Here is a 12,677-nt window from a genome sequence, read left to right as displayed (position 1 = left end):
TAAAGTACCCTAATAACGTAATACCGTATCAAATTATAGCCTTATCTATAACGTAGACTAAAATGTTGATCCAATAATGGTATTTAATTGTATTACAGAACAATCTTACACAAATTTACACAAAATTGTTTGGGATATATGTGAGACTGACTCACAATAAAGTACAGTGCCCATGCTCCACACAATAAAACAAATATGTCAGCCAGTGCAAATGTGTGGCTCACTGTTTTTGGACAACAATTAAATTCTTTGGCCCAGAGTAAAAAGTTATTTCAGACTTTGGCTGCCCAGACAACACTCATTAGTCGGATCAATTTATTGTTGGTTTTGGTTTTTCATGGGATTTGCTGACAAAAGGGAACTTATAGAATATCACCCGACGTCGTTGGAGTATCCTGCAAATTTAATAATCTCCCTCTCAAACAAATAGTTTGTGTCTGGTGTTTGTGTTTTGTTGCGTGCATGTGTTTACGTGTGTATACATTGCTCTGTCTAGCGATGGAGAGTCATGGGGAGTGTGATATCAAGGTTCAGCTGAACTGCAGCCACTGTCAGACGCAGAGCTGCAAGCGCGATGAAGACACTCACCTTGTCCTCTGTCTCTGCGATGAGGACGAAGTCCTGGCCAGCGACAATGTTACATGTGTCGGTACTGTGGGTGCGTAATTACCCCCAAACAAATAGTACTGTTTCTTTTGGATTATAGCCATGATGTGTTAGTGAATCATTCTAATCTCAAACAGTAAATGCCACAGATTAAGAATCTAAACTACAACACTCCTTGAAGCCTATTAATCGACCCTCTTCTTCTCTCTCTCCCAGCAGCTCCTCAAGGCCCAGCTCCGCAGGGCCAGATGTCGACATCGCTGATCATGGCAGTCTTGGTCTCCACAATAGCAAGTGGCATCGCGCTGATCTGCGCCGGCGTCATCCTCAGTAAGAGACTCCTCCAGTTCTGTGTCCAATCTGTGCCCTCCACCTTCCACCGGCTGTGAGCGCAGCTGGACATACAGATGCTTCCAGACGTTACTGACAACAGAAACAGGAACACCTTTGATAAATGTTGGTTCAAGTGTCCTCCTCTGGCTGTGCGCTGGATGATTAAAGGAGCTCTGGGAAAGATGAGGGTCTGAATTTTAGGATGCTGACACAATATGAAGGGAGCACATACTGTATGAACACTTTTATTACAAGCACTTCTTTCAGGTGATGCTCTTCTTTCTCTGGCTGTATGTAAATATGGTAGAAATAAGCCCAAAGAGAGTTAAACAAGACTATACTGCAGATAAAGAGTTAGATAATGGAGGTGATTGCAGTTAAATACCATATTGTTTATATTTTCTATTTAGCACCTACAGTAGAACAATTGCTCTTATGGAAGCATGAAACAGTAGAGATGTACTGTAAACTCAATTCAATGTATGACTTTAATATAAAAATACATGATTGGCCATAAAAAGGACAAGCAGAAAGCCTTGGCATTTAACTAGGAAGTTTCTCTCAGTTGGAGATGTGTTCTGATGAGTGAGATTAGATAGGAGTAAATGTCAGGCGTCATGATTCAGTGGCTGAAAAAAACCCCTGAAAAAGCAGAAACAATCCTGATTATATAGACATTAAGGTTGGAACAGTATGAGAAACTAGATAAGTGTGATAAAGGACCAGTTTTTAGTCATTCTAAGGAAGCACACAGTGACAGTCACAAGTTTATCTGAACCCACGGGCATTGACTCTCTGTGATAGGAGTCTCAGATATAGCAGAAAGCACTGTACTAACAGAATTTAGGAGGGGTGAGTTTGAGCATCTGCTTCTGAGGGAAGAACTGAATGTATTTTCTCTATTGGCTGCAGGTTTTGAGTAATCTGAGACAACTGGACAGTCAGACCTGATGTAAAATGCTTTGCTGATGATTCTTGCATGAGTAAACTGCTTAACATGGGAATAATTAGGGAATTAACAATTAACCCATTTTTGCCATTCGAATTTTACAACTCAGTGGTAATAACACTCTGGGAAAGAAAAAGAAAGACAACTGAGGGATAAAGAGAAAACCACAATACAATATTTAATATGAATTATAACATTAATGTTGTATCATAACTAATGTTGCATTAGTATTTAACTTGGGTTTAAAAAGCTGCTATGCGATATATATACCTTTAAATGTTGACTTATATTCTAAACCTTGTTTTATGAACTGCAGACACTTTATATAAATACTATTTGTCTGCAGTATTAACAACAACATATGCAGTCATTTTGCAGTATTATAGGATAGTGAGGGATTATACAGCTAATTATACTCTTTTTGCACCTTTGTTGCCTTTTTGCGTCAGCTGCAGATACTGTAATTGGGAAGGGAACCCTTAGATATTAGTCGACCCACTAATCCTCCACCAAGTGCTGTTGAAGGTGTTTGACTAGAGCGAGTTCTCTCACTTTGTTGTCCTCTCAATAACCTCACTGAAAGGGCCGAATACTAAGTGAAGTTCAACTGTGGAAGACTCGCCCGCTCTTGTGTAAAGGCCTCTGGAGGAATCTGCACAGCACTGACGTCCTGTGAAACATTGGTTACATTTTTAGATCTCTGGGCTCAAACACAGACTGACAAGAAAACCAGGCATGGCAAAAGCAGTTACATAAAATAAACTTCCTTTATGGAAAGCTGATGGATTATAGGGGCAGCTGTTTTTCCCATCAGCAGTGAGACCTGTGAAAGGTAACAGAAGTTTTCCAGCCAACCCCAGGGCAAAATATCTCAACAAGCCTGGGGCAATGAAATGACATAAATCCAAAAATCAACCACACTACTTCCATTTCATTTGATATGAAGTCCTAGTGGCAGACCATTATATGACAGGATATTGATATTGGATGTGGTGGGTAATGCATGTATGAAATGCACATTGGGAAAACGCTATTGGTTTCTTTTCAACAGTAGAGGTACCAGAATATGTTGAGAAAAATGTAGTAAATTGGTTCTTACCGCCGATGCAGGCAGTCAAAAGTGAACGGTAGGGGAGCACTTTCCTTTCAGGAGATGAGACATTCGGGGAAACAATATTGATAAGACCGACATATTTTAGAAGAATGGGAAACAGGAAATGCATTAAAGTGGAAAGAACAGGTTAGCAAAGGTCAAGGTCAGCCTGACCGGCAAATATTAGTCATCAGATAATTGGTCTTTTGTCACAAAAGACACAAAGTTCTGAACAGAGAAAAAGCATAGAATGAAGGAAAATCTTAGTGTGTGATACAATATTGCAAAAAGTTTGAGGTTAGGTCAAGCTAAACATAGATTCACTCTGTGTAATCAGAGGGTAATCAGACAGATATTAATTGCAGAAAAGATGGCTGTGATGAACAAACAGCTGTGGAGTGTAACTGCATGACTCCTATAATTACTAGACAAAGTGCAAGCGAGGCACAACATACTGGGGCAAACCTCTTTTTTATGAAAAATGGATGAAGTATTTCGTCTCACTAACTGCATTCTGTGTAACTGTTTGAATTTGCAAGTGAATAAATCAAGTACTAAGACAAAGACTGATGACAAGTGTGCAATACCTTACATTTGCTTTGGTTTTAAAAAAAGAAGAAGTTGTATATATCAGGAGCTTGTTTATCAGGGTTTTTTTTAAAAAGGGCAAAAAAGGCAAAACACACACGCACACACACGCACACGCACACACACACACACACACACACATACACCCTTCAGGTTAACGGTGTCTCTTCACATGAGCTCTCCCCCATGCAGGGAGGTAGTCTGTTCCCTGGGCGCTCCATCTCCTCCACCCCCTCCTCCTCCACCTCCTCCCCCCTCATCTCAACCTTCCCCTCATCCCAACCCCCTGAGTCCCTAGCATCTGCACCGGGCGATGGCTCGACGGCACCTCTTACCTGCACGCAACGCCCCCTCCCTGGCAGACTACCAACCTGCATCGGGGACGTGGGCTGCCTCCACGGCGGGTGAGTCCAAACTCACTGGCACAGACAGTCTAGGAGCAGTAACCAAGGAGAGGACATCCCACATGCTTCCCACAAAACGTCGTGTTTGTGCATGGAAGGATTTGCCTTCTTTAAAGGGAACTCCACAAATTTCACACATCAAACTTTGTGCACGTCTTGCAGAATGTGACTGCATAAGTGAAAAAAGTTGGATAAAGCCTTTTGTGGCTCAAGAGGGAGCTGTGCGAATTTTCATAAGTTACCTCAAGTGATGTCACTTGAGTCAGCATCAGTTGGGGATAAAGACTACAAGTTTGAAAACAAAAAAAAATTTGGGGGTGTTAAATTAGAAAAAAGTGAGGTTACAAGACCTCTGGAGTCCACTCCTCAGCTCTCTGCTTTAGGCTAGAGGCTCAATGATACATTAGCCACCACTAGCATGACACATCTGAATCTCCAAACCAAACTGACAGCTCTCCAGTTGCATTGTGGGTAATGTCGGCACCAGTTTCAGACAAGGAAGAACATTGCATGGAATAAAAAAAGACGATATCTCGCTGCATCCATTTTGATCCGTTTTTAAAACTGTCCATTAGAGGTCGGACAGTGTTATAAGGGTGCAATGATATGTCGTTGGAGTGCTTTTTTAAGGACAAAATTAACGTCTGTGACTCAGTTTTTTCACAAATAGACTCACTTTTTTTACAGCTGTTTTTCCACTGGCCCTAAGAGTGCTGTTTTTACACTGAAAAGCATTGACCACTGAATGCGGCTTGACCCCTCCTTGTGTTACCGCTCCTACCTTTAGCAGATAGTCAGGAAGTTGCTTCTACAACTTGTATGCAAGTGTGGGGTCCTGGTGACTGTCAGGGTTATGATTTTTGAAAAGGGCTCCTTAGACTGTGAAGTAAACTAGCTTGTTTGTCCCTCTGTCTTGTCATTGTCTCTAGTGTGGTACCGCAGAAAGAACGACCTGCATGCAGTGAGGGGGCGTCTGCAGAGTCCAGAGTACAAGCTGAGCAAGATCCGCTCCTCCACCATCATGACGGACTACAACCCCAACTACTGCTTTGCAGGGAAGGCCGCCTCGCTCAGTGAACTGAAGGAAGTACCGCGCAAGAACATCACACTTCTCAGGTGGGACACACAGGGACACGAGGTCAAAGTGTTTTTGAGGTTCTGCTGGATCCCTGTGCTGATGCTCATACTTGCAGCACGTAGAGTAACTACGTACTAATGTTTTCTCTGCAATTGTATTTTTCACTCTTTTCTCAGAGCCCTCGGCCATGGTGCATTCGGTGAAGTCTATGAAGGACAAGTTCTGGGGATGAGCGGCGATAACAGTCCCATGCAGGTGGCCATAAAGGTCAGCTCACACTCTGTATGGCCTATGAGCAGTTGCACTTAAATGCTAGACGATAGCACCTCACCAGGAGCTATGATCATTACATATAATCCGCTCAACAATATCCCACTGCTTCTCCGAACTAAAGGTCACACATGCTCGTAGGATTTGAAAAGACAGGTTTTTGTAAAGCATGTATTTAAAGAAGGGTTATGTGCTTTTCTTACTACTTACTATGAAAGTGCAATTGTGTAGTTTGTTGTGTAATGAATCATTATCATGCAAATATGAAATCACCCTGAAAAGGGAGAATGCAAATTCAGTCAGTGCCCTCAGATCACTTTGCTTTAAAAACTCGACAGGTAAAAAAGAAAAAGCTGAGTGATCTCCACATGGGTCTGCCTGCTTTACAATAGTCTTCTGATTAGGTCTTCTGATATCTTTCCTCTTGACAATAACACACACACACACCCCTCAAACTGCTTCTCTCATACTTTCTGCTCCACAGACTCTTCCAGAAATCTGCTCCGAACAGGATGAAATGGATTTCCTGATGGAGGCGCTGATTATGAGGTGCACCCGACTGCAGCTGTACACCGTCCTGGTCGCCATACTATAATTTAGCTCACACAAGGATTCACCCAATGCATCCTTCTTGTAGTACATCTGACCTGTGTGCTGGCTTTGTTTTATAGCTTAAAAAGTTCTTCCGAGTTAGAGGAGATAACAGCTGGAGGCAGAAGTGAAACATCAGTCACCCAGAAAACAAACCACTACCATAAAGTAGCACATGTATTGGCCTCTCATTTAATTAACTGGTTGTTTCAGCTAATTATATATGAGGCCAATTAGTCAAAACATTAAAGGACAATGATGTCTGCAGGGATATACTGTATTTGGATCTAAGGAAAATTATTATAATACAGTTAATTTAATTGTAGTTTTTGGCCTTAGTGATTTCCATTGGTAAGTAACAGTAATAATGTTGGGCATTTTTGTTTTATTCGCCATAGTGTTTTGAGACGGACAGGCGTTAATCCAGATCACAGAAGCTTTCTGAATGTAGATCAGATCAGACACACAGCTACTACCACACAGGTCACATACAGTGTGGAAGATAATTAATGACAAAAATACAGAGCCAGCATAAAACAACTTTGACTCCTAATAAATTATTTAGTCAAGGTTTGAGAGAGCATAAGGGCAGCTTTGTTAGCACAGGACAAATGCGTGTCTCTCTCTCTCTCCTTCATTTCTTGACATCTCCCTGCCATCTGTAATAAATGGCCCTTGAAACAAGACAGCACCTCCAGCTAAATCAGTGTTTTGAGGACAGAAGAGGAGTTGTGTCTCCACATTTAAGGGAGCAGTAGATCCATCTCTTGCTTATTAAGAATCACATACACACTCAGAATGACAAGGGAACAAATGAAACATCAGTCCATGAGGTCATCGGCTTTTTCATTTGTCCAAAAGTTTCAACTGTGAAAAAGATATGACCCTGACAGCCAAGATACAGATGAAGCCTGTCAAATCATCGTTAGTTTTTGCTTTAAAACAGTTTCAAATCTATACCCACACACTGATTAAAGGTTGAATTGGCTTAAAGAGTCTCATAATAAATTCCATACATTTCACATTCATAGCACCTCCTACTGCGCTGAAATTCCACTTTGTTGTTTAGTGTTTACCTAACATGAGACCATATCTTCTCTCTTTTTCATCTGCGCTGTCATGTCTTTTTTTTTCTCCTGCCCGCTTCTATCCGGTATGAATATACAGCCACTGTCCACCACCGCACACACAACTGCAGTCGTGCTAACCCAAGTGTTGTTCACTGTTTGTCCGCGCAGCAAGTTCAGCCACGAGAACATCGTGCGCTGCATCGGCGTCAGTCTGAACATCTTGCCACGCTTCATCCTGCTGGAGCTGATGACTGGAGGAGACATGAAGAGCTTTCTGAGACAGAACAGACCACGAGCTGTACGTCTGTACTACACCTTTCTGTGTAGGTGCATGTGTGTGTGGGTGTGTCTGTGTGGTACGCTAAATTGAGCTGTGCTGTATCCAGGGCCAGACCTCTTCTCTCTCCATGCGAGAGCTGCTGCGGATGGCCAGAGACATCGCCTGTGGCTGTCGCTACCTGGAGGAGAACCACTTCATACACAGGTTCAGGTTCACACCCAGTTTTTACTGATGAGAGCTCAGTTTAACCACTAACAGAGAATGGGGATCAGCAACACAAAAATAAAACATATCAAGGTTATGCTCACTTGTGTGTGTAACTGAGACAGCTAATTTAAACAAACATTGTGTAGCTCTGGCTGAGAGAATGCTTTGGGCGGTGAGAATGGCCCCTCTTCTGCAACAAAAACACTCGAATGAGTATCATATTGTTATGACTCATTGTTTTTGTTGAATCCAGGAATTTTTTTTTTTTTTTTTCAATTTAATTTTATAAAATGTGTGAAAACTTGATTTAAAAACTCTATAAGACAAAAAGGTTGATGTGTGAGAAATATCGCAACACTTGTGTAATTTCACCATTTATACAGATTTATTTGGATCGACTAGATTTTCTGAGCTGCCCTCACTGCATGTGCATCTTGTTTACTGTAAACGACAGTGGTCAACACACCAACACAACACCTTTAGGCGAATGTAAATCCAGGTGAAAATAGATTTAAACCTATCTTTAAATCAATCCATTTTTTTGAGCAAAATCTGGGAAAAACCAACAAACTATGAACTTTACTTATAATACAGTAAACTAACTGAGTGTTAGAGTTTAGCGCCATCATGAAGCTATATTTTGTAACAGCTACTGTGTATTTCAGAGACATTGCTGCTAGAAATTGCCTGCTTACCTGCCCTGGACTGGACAGAGTGGCTAAGATTGGAGACTTTGGCATGGCCCGAGATATTTACAGGTTTGTATACTGAATCTGCACCTTTCCAGTCCATAGAGCAAGGCACACTGGATGATTTATGATGATTCGTCTCGTGGGAGCTGGAGTCCAGGCAGCACTGGGTTGATGTGGTAAATGGAGCAGTTGAAAAGCTATTCCATCTTTCTCTGTGGGGCCAGTCTCTAAAAATGTACTTAGAGAGTTCATGGCCTTGTTGTATTTACCTTCTCTTCTAAACTGATGATACATGGACCTTCAAAACTCTGATAGCACTGCTTTTCTTTTTTCCCAGAGCCAGCTATTATAGGAAAGGCGGTCGTGCCATGCTGCCAGTCAAATGGATGCCACCGGAAGCCTTTATGGAGGGAATCTTCACCTGCAAGACGGATACATGGTATAAACACAAAACACGTAATATATACAGGAAGGCTGCAAAATAAATTCACAGAGAAGAACTGTTTTCACTTTAAAAAGGTATTCACTTTTTTTTTTCAGTTTGAGACCTCTTCATACAGAGTGTATTATGTAGCACCGACGCCAATATTTAGGTCTCTGATCAATGCTGAATATCATGAGCTCATGCTAATTATTGCCACACCACATATGGTATATTATTCCAACATCCTCATAGGCAATGTATGTTAATAAAATTTGTCTTGACAGTAAACAAGTAGAAACAGATTTGCATTGAATTCTTAATTTCCAACTATGTCAAAGAGGCAAAGGACTCTCTTGAGTTGTGAGGAGCACCCCAGCCCCCTAATTGCAGCTAATTTAAAATCCTTTATGCCGTCAGAACATCGCAGGCTGAATAGATTTTCTCAAATCAAGTAATTTTACTCCTAAACAAAACCAGACAGACTCACAGAGAGTTCAACATCTAAAGAGCTTTATATCAAGTGAACATCATTACAAGCAGTATCTGTATTCAAGACACACAGCCAGATGAGCAGTGTCCAAACCAATTCTCCAATGACAAAACAAGTCAAATATTTAGCACGGGCCAACCAACATCACAATTTTGCTTTTGAAGATTGGAAGAAAGGTTTGTTTTCAGATCGAGTCTGAAAAAAGTCCGCACTTGGAATCTGAATTTTCACGTGGAGACTGTCAAAAACAGTGGTGGGAATATGCACAGGATCAGCTACACTTAAACCACAAAAAAAAAGTATTGTCGCTTAAAGCTGTTTGGAAGAGGAAACATTTCCCACCAGGATTGTCACCCACAACAAATGAAAAAAACAAGTGCTAACTTGTGTAGTTTTCCGTTTCACTTACCAGAACTCAAACCCAGGGAGCAACTGTGGGAAAATGCGTAAAGAGAAAATACAAAATGTATTGTAACATCACAGTACACCAACTGGTGCTAGAATAATATAAAATACTTCTAGAACTAACATTAAACCAACAAATGTTCACAACAACAGCTACACTTTGATTCAGGTGAACAGTAAACATAAGACGGTCTACAAAATAAAATAAAAAGAGTAAATATTGACTCTAGTAAATATTACGGTGTTTTTTTATGCATATTAGTGAAAAATGAATAATCTAGTCGAAGCAAATATCATTAAACCAAAAATACAATTTGTTTTCTGTAAATAACTTCTGTTTTGGAAATGTGGAAACTTCCTGGCAGGGCACTCAGACTTTTGGACCACACCGTACGTGATGAAAATACGAGACTGTAATTGTTGAGCAGTATGAAATGGGATTCAGCTGTAATTACACTGCAGGCAACCAACAGCCATTTGTCAGAAGGCAAACCACAGTCTACCAGGGAGGTTCGTAGTTAGATGCGGCTGTGATGAATTTTGGCTTTACTCTAATTCAATTTGCTTCTAACCAAGGAAAAATTACATCTCCACTTGTTTACGGCACATGAGAGCAGGGAAGGTTTGGCATGCCCCCCTTTTCCTTTCTGAGCTTCAATGAGCCAGAATAGACAGTTGTTGATCTGTGTCTCCCTCTGCAGGTCATTTGGAGTGCTGCTGTGGGAGATCCTCTCTCTGGGCTACATGCCTTATCCTTGTAAAACCAACCAGGAGGTACTGGAATTTGTCACCAGCGGAGGCAGAATGGATCCCCCCAAGGGCTGCCCAGGGCCAGTGTGAGTACTGACAGGAAATACATCAAGCTGGACGAGCCTGGATGTCAAGTCCAAGCAGGGCAGAGAACTGAAATGGTTTTCTCTAGACTTGAGTTGCCTGGCTTTTTATTTCTTCTCAGTGCTAGGCAGGTTTTTCTGAGTGCATTCATTCCCTACAAAGACAGAATGCTGTGATCATGAAGTTGCTAACATAGCTACGTTTATTAGAGAATGCTTTTCTTTGTGCAACACTACTCTTAAATGGAGATAACAGCTTGTGTAACATGTAACTTTAGATGTACTGCAAGACTTATTTTTTGCCAAACATTTTTTGAGATAATGGCACAGAATCAACTTTGTCTACCACCTTTGATGTGGAATTGATTGAACTGTCTGAAAGTTTTCTCAGCTTCTATTCTCTCTTAGAAGTGATGGATAATCAGTGGGCACAAGGACATTTATTATGTTAACATAATAACATTTGTCCAGTATTATTACATTTACAATATAGTTTATATAACATACAGCTTAAACAATATATCTGGAATTTGTGTGCGTTATTGTCCAGCTATCGGATCATGACCCAGTGTTGGCAGCACTGTCCCGAGCACCGGCCCAACTTCTCAACTATCCTGGAGAGAATTAATTACTGCACTCAGGTATACTTTATAGCACATTAATGTATGTTTTTTACACTTCTTTCCTCCCTTTATTATTCCCCCCTTATTTTCAGTAGTCTTGCAGTTGCGCAAATACTGATTTTCAATATCTGTCTGTCTCCTTGCTATTTATCAGGACCCAGATGTGATCAATACACCCCTACCTGTGGAATATGGCCCCAACACAGAGGATGATGGCAGCACAGCAATCCGTCCCTCGGTGCACACCTCCACCAGCCTCACTCCACTCCTGGTGTCCCACCCTGTTTCCCAGGATTCATCCTCCCAGCCTGGACTCTCTTCTCTGGGCCAGTGTCCTACTCCTCTTCCCCCACAGCCCACCAAGCCCCGTCTGCTCCTCCAGAGAACCCAACCTGTCCACCATGAGGTGACATCGTGCCGCGAGGCGCTGGAGCCGTCCTGGGCTGAGCCTGTTCCTGCCCCCGGTTTGTCAGCAGTGGCAGGAAGCCACTGGCTCCACCCTGAGCCTCCACACCAACAACCTTGCTCCAGAAACAGCTCCTCCTCAGGGAGCCAGAGGCTGAAGAACAAGACTAAGAACCTGTGGAACCCCACATATGGCTCCTGGGTTTTGGAAAACTTCAGGGGGAAGAAAACACTGGCTCACACTCAGTCCATGCCACTCTCAAGCTCCACATCCTCCACTGCCAACACACAGACCTGCAACCCAAAATCAGAGAGCAACGAGGCCGGGTGCGACAGAACAAACAGCACCCATCTCAGCCCTTCCAGCCTCTTCACTTCCTCAACTCAGTCCCCTTCCTGCCAGGCTCAAGCTGCCCCGAGTACGTCCTCGCATAAGGCTCCAGCAGGTGGGGCCACAAAAGGTGGCATGGACCTGGCTAAGCTCCAGAGTTTCCCCTGTGGCAATGTCAACTATGCCTACGATGAGCAAAGCTATGAGGCAGAGAGCCTGCCCCTGGTTATGCCCAAAGCCTCAGAAGCCATCCCAAACATCAGTTCTGTCCCGAGTGTCTCCTCAGGGACTAGCCTGGGATTGGTGTTAGGCCTCCATACCTCCTCATCTTGCATGCCCAAGCTGCTGCTGAAGCGCCACGCCAGCTACGGACACGAGGACGTGAGGAGACACACCAAAGCTGAGAAACCCACACGTGACCGAGACTCCGGCTTTTCTCTGTCTGAAGACCTCAGCGTCACCCCAATCTAAGAAACGGCTCACTGTAACAGGGATTTGGGTTGATATTAATCTAACATGTCAAGCGGAGCCCCTTTTCTCACACACTGTTCTGGATTTCTGGAACAAAAAGCATGACCACGAGGGCTCCGCCACAGTCTGAAAGCCACCACATCAAATTATTAGAGCTCCCGGAATGCTGGAAAACACACGAACACTCACATGCACACAAACACTCCTATGCACTGTGATACAGGGAGCCAGTGCTGGACTCTTTTCCTTGGCTTTTGGTACACTGGTAGCTGAAAACTGAAGCTGAAACACTGGACAACACACACAGCCCTGCACTTTCTCCATGTCCACACTGTTTATGATGGCTGCCATAAATAACTGCTGTAGTTGGACCCCTTTTTTTACCTACTTTTTTTTTGTTTTTTTCTGTGCAGCTTTCGCAGTAGCCTATGTTGCATTATTGTTAACAATTGGTTGGAATTTGTCGTATTCAGTGTACAGTACAACCCTAACAAGCCAAAAATATATTCAGCCATTAGAAAGAGAATCTCTAAG

At 42.5% G+C, this 12,677-nt stretch overlaps 1 protein-coding gene across 1 annotated transcript in view; it reads left to right on the top strand.

The window, feature by feature from the left end:
* Window positions 1-12,185, top strand: part of ltk (leukocyte receptor tyrosine kinase) — a 57,621-nt gene extending 45,436 nt beyond the window's left edge. Inside the window, exons 18-29 of the mRNA XM_040137336.1 lie at window positions 497-658; window positions 826-936; window positions 4,903-5,089; window positions 5,228-5,318; window positions 5,806-5,870; window positions 7,151-7,280; window positions 7,369-7,466; window positions 8,135-8,227; window positions 8,499-8,600; window positions 10,182-10,316; window positions 10,864-10,954; window positions 11,091-12,185. Of these exons, the coding sequence (XP_039993270.1) occupies window positions 497-658; window positions 826-936; window positions 4,903-5,089; window positions 5,228-5,318; window positions 5,806-5,870; window positions 7,151-7,280; window positions 7,369-7,466; window positions 8,135-8,227; window positions 8,499-8,600; window positions 10,182-10,316; window positions 10,864-10,954; window positions 11,091-12,143 (2,318 nt within the window). The 3' untranslated portion in view covers window positions 12,144-12,185. The remainder of the gene's footprint in view (window positions 1-496; window positions 659-825; window positions 937-4,902; window positions 5,090-5,227; window positions 5,319-5,805; window positions 5,871-7,150; window positions 7,281-7,368; window positions 7,467-8,134; window positions 8,228-8,498; window positions 8,601-10,181; window positions 10,317-10,863; window positions 10,955-11,090) is intronic.
* The last annotated feature ends 492 nt before the right edge of the window (window positions 12,186-12,677 follow it).

Source organism: Xiphias gladius, chromosome 10 (genome assembly GCF_016859285.1).
Source record: "Xiphias gladius isolate SHS-SW01 ecotype Sanya breed wild chromosome 10, ASM1685928v1, whole genome shotgun sequence".
Classification (NCBI taxonomy): domain Eukaryota; kingdom Metazoa; phylum Chordata; class Actinopteri; order Istiophoriformes; family Xiphiidae; genus Xiphias; species Xiphias gladius.
Note: the sequence above shows the minus strand (reverse complement) of the source record. Positions and strands in the feature narration are given on the sequence as shown.